Source organism: Aricia agestis, chromosome 12, assembly GCF_905147365.1.
Source record: "Aricia agestis chromosome 12, ilAriAges1.1, whole genome shotgun sequence".
NCBI classification, from domain to species: domain Eukaryota; kingdom Metazoa; phylum Arthropoda; class Insecta; order Lepidoptera; family Lycaenidae; genus Aricia; species Aricia agestis.
Genome location: NC_056417.1, coordinates 6357785 through 6363780, shown reverse-complemented (window position 1 = coordinate 6363780; position 5996 = coordinate 6357785). Strand labels below are relative to the sequence as shown.

The following is a 5996-nucleotide window of genomic DNA, read 5'->3' as shown; positions in this document are numbered from 1 at the left end:
CGCCACTCCCACCCCACTGCCCGCTAATTTTGAGATTAAGAGGAGTCCACACCGCAGTTTTTCCATACAAACGCTCTCCCCTGTTTCCTCCCTGGATAATGCCGGTAGAGTTATGATTTTTTTCTGAATATCCATAGCCGCTATTAGCATGTCCCTATGTTCTCTTTTTTTCATAATTTTATTATTATTAAAAAGATAAGAACGTCCAAAAACCCAAAAAAATGGCAAGATTTTCTTCTATGTTCAAACATCCGCAAAACAAAAGTGGCTAAAATATACAAAAAAAAATAAAACATAGGAACACAGCTCAAGCCTTGCTTTAATTTTTAATGAAAAAAGTACTTAAATCGGTTAAATTTTGGAGAAGGAATCAGCGGACAATCATTTTCTGTTCTTTTATTACAACTTTTATCGTGTTGTCTCTATCGCGCTCTGCGGTGGGAGACTTAAGACTGGTGAGACAGCAATACATTTTCAAATACCTATTTTCAATTTCTCTCGCCCCTGGTGTATCCTCTTAAAGCCTAAAGGCCATTATAATATAAAAGTATACCCCACACTACATTTACTCTATTCTTAAAAGCTTTTATGTTAAATACCAAAATAAGAAATGAATACGCACAATGAAACAAACAACATAATGAAATTCGTATCGCATAACAATGATTTAAATATAGTACCCGTCGTATTATGTGAATACGATGCAAATTAAAATATCACCCCTCCCGCTGCCGGCGTCTCTATTGTCTCTTGGAAAATAAACGTTACAATTTTCCCTCTTATAAGATTGTCACCGTGAAAAACGGGAGGAATTACACAGCGTAATGTCGTACATAGTGGCTAGGATATTCTCATGCATTTTAAATAGTTGTTTTTATTAAACTTTTTTGTCATAGGTCTATAAAGAATGTCTTCATTATTATATATTTTATGCTAAATCTCTCTGCCAAAGTTTTAGTAGCTGCTTTCTTTTTAAATAAAAAAACGAATTTAAAATACTACTTACATAGCCGCGTAGCAGTTAGTAGCCGCGTAGCAGTTCGTAGCGTCGTAGTTACGTACGTAGCAGTTTGTAGCGTCGTGGCCGCGTAGTAGTTTGTAGCGTCGTAGTCGCGTAGCAGTTCGTAGCGTCGTAGTTCCGTACGTAGCAGTTTGTAGCGTCGTGGCCTCGTAGTAGTTTGTAGCGTCGTAGTCGCGTAGCAGTTCGTAGCGTCGTAGTTCCGTACGTAGCAGTTTGTAGAGTCGTGGCCGCGTAGTAGTTTGTAGCGTCGTAGTCGCGTAGCAGTTCGTAGCGTCGTAGTTCTGTACGTAGCAGTTTGTAGCGTCGTGGCCTCGTAGTAGTTTGTAGCGTCGTAGTCGCGTAGCAGTTCGTAGCGTCGTAGTTCCGTACGTAGCAGTTTGTAGCGTCGTGGCCGCGTAGTAGTTTGTAGCGTCGTAGTCGCGTAGCAGTTCGTAGCGTCGTAGTTCCGTAGCCTCGTAGCTTCGTAGCCGCGTAGCAGTTCGTAGCGTCGTAGCCGCGTAGCAGCTTGTAGCGTCGTAGCCGCGTAGCAGTTCGTAGTGCGGTGGTTCCGTACGTAGCAGTTTGTAGCGTCGTGGCCGCGTAGTAGCTTGTAGCGTCGTAGTTGCGTAGCAGTTCTTAGCGTCGTAGTTCCGTACGTAGCAGTTTGTAGCGTCGTGGCCGCGTAGTAGTTTGTAGCGTCGTAGCCGCGTAGCAGTTCGTAGCGTCGTAGTTCCGTACGTAGCAGTTTGTAGCGTCGTGGCCTCGTAGTAGTTTGTAGCGTCGTAGTCGCGTAGCAGTTCGTAGCGTCGTAGTTCCGTACGTAGCAGTTTGTAGCGTCGTGGCCGCGTAGTAGTTTGTAGCGTCGTAGTCGCGTAGCAGTTCGTAGCGTCGTAGTTCCGTAGCCTCGTAGCTTCGTAGCCGCGTAGCAGTTCGTAGCGTCGTAGCCGCGTAGCAGCTTGTAGCGTCGTAGCCGCGTAGCAGTTCGTAGCGCGGTGGTTCCGTACGTAGCAGTTTGTAGCGTCGTGGCCGCGTAGTAGTTTGTAGCGTCGTAGTCGCGTAGCAGTTCGTAGCGTCGTAGTTCCGTACGTAGCAGTTTGTAGCGTCGTGGCCTCGTAGTAGTTTGTAGCGTCGTAGTCGCGTAGCAGTTCGTAGCGTCGTAGTTCCGTACGTAGCAGTTTGTAGAGTCGTGGCCGCGTAGTAGTTTGTAGCGTCGTAGTCGCGTAGCAGTTCGTAGCGTCGTAGTTCTGTACGTAGCAGTTTGTAGCGTCGTGGCCTCGTAGTAGTTTGTAGCGTCGTAGTCGCGTAGCAGTTCGTAGCGTCGTAGTTCCGTACGTAGCAGTTTGTAGCGTCGTGGCCGCGTAGTAGTTTGTAGCGTCGTAGTCGCGTAGCAGTTCGTAGCGTCGTAGTTCCGTAGCCTCGTAGCTTCGTAGCCGCGTAGCAGTTCGTAGCGTCGTAGCCGCGTAGCAGCTTGTAGCGTCGTAGCCGCGTAGCAGTTCGTAGTGCGGTGGTTCCGTACGTAGCAGTTTGTAGCGTCGTGGCCGCGTAGTAGCTTGTAGCGTCGTAGTTGCGTAGCAGTTCTTAGCGTCGTAGTTCCGTACGTAGCAATTTGTAGCGTCGTGGCCGCGTAGTAGTTTGTAGCGTCGTAGCCGCGTAGCAGTTCGTAGCGTCGTAGTTCCGTACGTAGCAGTTTGTAGCGTCGTGGCCTCGTAGTAGTTTGTAGCGTCGTAGTCGCGTAGCAGTTCGTAGCGTCGTAGTTCCGTACGTAGCAGTTTGTAGCGTCGTGGCCGCGTAGTAGTTTGTAGCGTCGTAGTCGCGTAGCAGTTCGTAGCGTCGTAGTTCCGTAGCCTCGTAGCTTCGTAGCCGCGTAGCAGTTCGTAGCGTCGTAGCCGCGTAGCAGCTTGTAGCGTCGTAGCCGCGTAGCAGTTCGTAGCGCGGTGGTTCCGTACGTAGCAGTTTGTAGCGTCGTGGCCGCGTAGTAGCTTGTAGCGTCGTAGTTGCGTAGCAGTTCGTAGCGTCGTAGTTCCGTACGTAGCAGTTTGTAGCGTCGTGGCCGCGTAGTAGTGTCGCATAACGACATGGATATGTCATATAGCGACATCTATTAGGCGCCTTTGTTACCTTTGCGTCTAATCGATTGCGATCGCTTGAATAAAAAATGAGGTTGGCAGCGCCATCTTTTAGCAAATGTTGTAGACTGATTAATTCTCTGCTGAGATATCTGTTATTTTTATCAGATATTTTTCCTTTTTATTAGACTGTTTAATAAGTAAATAAAGGGTATTGTTTTTTTTTTATTATCTTAAGATATATTTTTCATATCTTAAATAAAATAATGACCTTCCACCTTTGTTCCTTGACAGTTACTCTGTCAACTTTAAAAAATATACCAGCTCGGGGGTATAAAAACCCTCCAGCTCGCTACATATTCCTTTTTATTCCCTTTTTTAAAGGTCCCCGTTATAGGGGTGCTCGGTCCCGGACCACTCTACTCCCGGACAACTCTACTCCCGGACAACTCTACTCCCGGACAACTCTACTCTGCCCTGCTCTTTCCCGGACAACTTTGCCCTGCTCTGTCCCGGACAACGGACCACTACTATCTTGCGGCAGAGTTTGGTCGCCTGGAGCCGACCACGTGCTGCTCATGCCGTCTGATTGACGCACCTACCGCAAACTGAACTAGCTGCCACCGACGGGGTCCCAAACACCTCGGCACCAACAGCTGGCCGTCGACCCTACGCCTGTCCGGTAGATCGCGGAGACTTGAGGAGCTGGAGTCCCCCACGTCGCTGTCTGATCCCAAGATAAGTGTAGTGTCCCTACCCGTAAATTCAAAGAACCCCGGAATAGACTGAGGCTAGGCTTCGTACCCACCTTACCCGCTCTCCCTCTGACTAGGTTTCACTTCTTTTTTCCTATTTAAATAAATTTGTTAAATTGTTAAATCCTCTTTTTATTGCTCTCTCTTGTCTTTTTATTGTCCCTGCTCTGGGCCAGGTGTCAATTGGCGCCCAACGTGGGGCAATTGTCGCCTGGCCCAGAGCAGGGACAATAAAAAGACAAGAGAGAGCAATAAAAAGAGGATTTAACAATTTAACAAATTTATTTAAATAGGAAAAAAGAAGTGAAACCTAGTCAGAGGGAGAGCGGGTAAGGTGGGTACGAAGCCTAGCCTCAGTCTATTCCGGGGTTCTTTGAATTTACGGGTAGGGACACTACACTTATCTTGCGCACACAGCAGTGTTACCTTCTGTAACACTTATGTGTTTTGGCTTTTACCTTTTTTCGGCTTTAATTTAACCTTAACTTAGGAATTCTAAGTTAAGATAACATATCTAACCTCTAAATTCTAAATTCTCTTTGCCTTTGTTTATTACTAAATACTTTGCCAATTAACTTTTAACTTTTAAAACTTTTAATTTTTTGTGGCTATAACTTTTAATTTAAATACTATATTTTACTTAAACAGTCAGTCAGTCAGTAACTTGTCTTGTCCTTTATTGTCTTTGTGTAAAGTATTAGGTTATACAATACTTTATACTTACTTAATTTGTTTTAATTTTGTTTTACAAAATTAGTTTGTTTTTTTTTGGAAATCTACGGACACAATATCTCACTCACATTAGGGTTCTCTTTTTATTGCTTAAATTTGACTTTAGTAAATTAACTTAAAATTTTTTATTTTTTTTCTCTTAAATTAACTTTTTACAATGTCTGCTAAAATTAAATTCATTTCACTCCAAAAGTCTGAGTTGGAGTATGAAGTACTTATTCGTAATGAAACACCAGCTGCTACTGTTGCTGAACTTAGGAAACAAATTTCAAAATTGGTCGAGGAATACCCATCAGAGGACATTTTAGAGTCTACTATTCCCGTCCAGGACGACCTGTTGGGAGTTGAGGCAACACTCGTTAAAGTCAAACAACAGCTCGACTCACACCCAGCTCCTAACGCGTTGCTCCGGGCGGAAAATTACCTACTTCATTTAGAGTATAGGATTAATAGAATTTCTATTTCTAATAACGATCCTTGTCTAGATAGTTACAATAGTTGCCTTGAAATTTTTCAAAATCATTTGGGTTTACTTCACCAACTCGAAGATTCTAGTAGCGGTACTGTTTTGCCAGCCTCTAACCCTTCTCCCACTGTACCTCCAGTGAACATCACAGTTCAGTGTGAGAATAAAAAATTATTTTCAGATTTTAAACTTAAATTTGATGGCAAGTCTTGTGTCCGTGCATTTATTTCTCGAGTTAATGAGTACTGTACACAACATAATGTTGATGATTCTAAAGTCTTATCTCATGCTTTTGACCTTTTTTCTGGTGATGCCTTACATTGGTACCGTAGCATCTACCAAAAGGTTGGTAGTTGGTCGGAGCTGTTAAATCTTTTATATGCTGACTTCGATAAGCCTAGCTATGAATATAGGCTAATGAATGAGATTCGTAGTCGTACACAGGGCGAAACGGAGAACATTACTATTTATGTAGCCATTATGGAAGGCCTCTTCTCTCGTCTCACTAAGCCGGTCGAAGAGAGTGAGAAGTTGGAGATATTACTCCATAATGTTAAGCCTTGCTACGCTAATATACTAGCTTCGTCTCCTGGGGTTACTTCTATTGAAAAGCTGAAGTCAGTCTGCAAAAGTTATGAAGATGTGCAGTCTCGGTTAACATTGTACCACGAACCTCCAAAGGTTACAACGGAGACTTTGGCACCGGACCTAGCTTATAAATCTTGTAGTAGTAGCGAAAATAAATCTAGTAGTAAACCAAATAATCCTTTTAATAATTTTAAATTTAATAAACAGTTTCGGCAAAATTCTAATAATTCTAATAATTTTAATCATAATCTAAATAAATCAATTTCTAGTATACAGTATGTTCCTAAATTTTGTCTTAGATGTAAAAATAACTCTCATACTTTCAAAGAATGTCCGAAAGATAGGTCAGAGATATTTTGTTTTGGCTGTGGGAGTCCAGGCATTAAACT

At 43.4% G+C, this 5996-nt stretch overlaps 1 protein-coding gene across 1 annotated transcript; it reads right to left on the bottom strand.

Moving 5' to 3' along the window:
- Positions 1–1002: 1002 nt before the first annotated feature.
- LOC121732685 lies at positions 1003–3069 on the bottom strand. Its single transcript, XM_042122638.1, has one exon. The coding sequence runs from the start codon at positions 3067–3069 to the stop codon at positions 1003–1005; it is 2067 nt and encodes a 688-aa protein (XP_041978572.1).
- Between the last annotated feature and the right edge of the window lie 2927 nt (positions 3070–5996).

Coding starts and splice junctions, on each gene's coding strand:
- LOC121732685 (XM_042122638.1), bottom strand. CDS start 3,069: ATGCGACACTACTACGCGGCCACGACGCTACAAACTGCTACGTACGGA.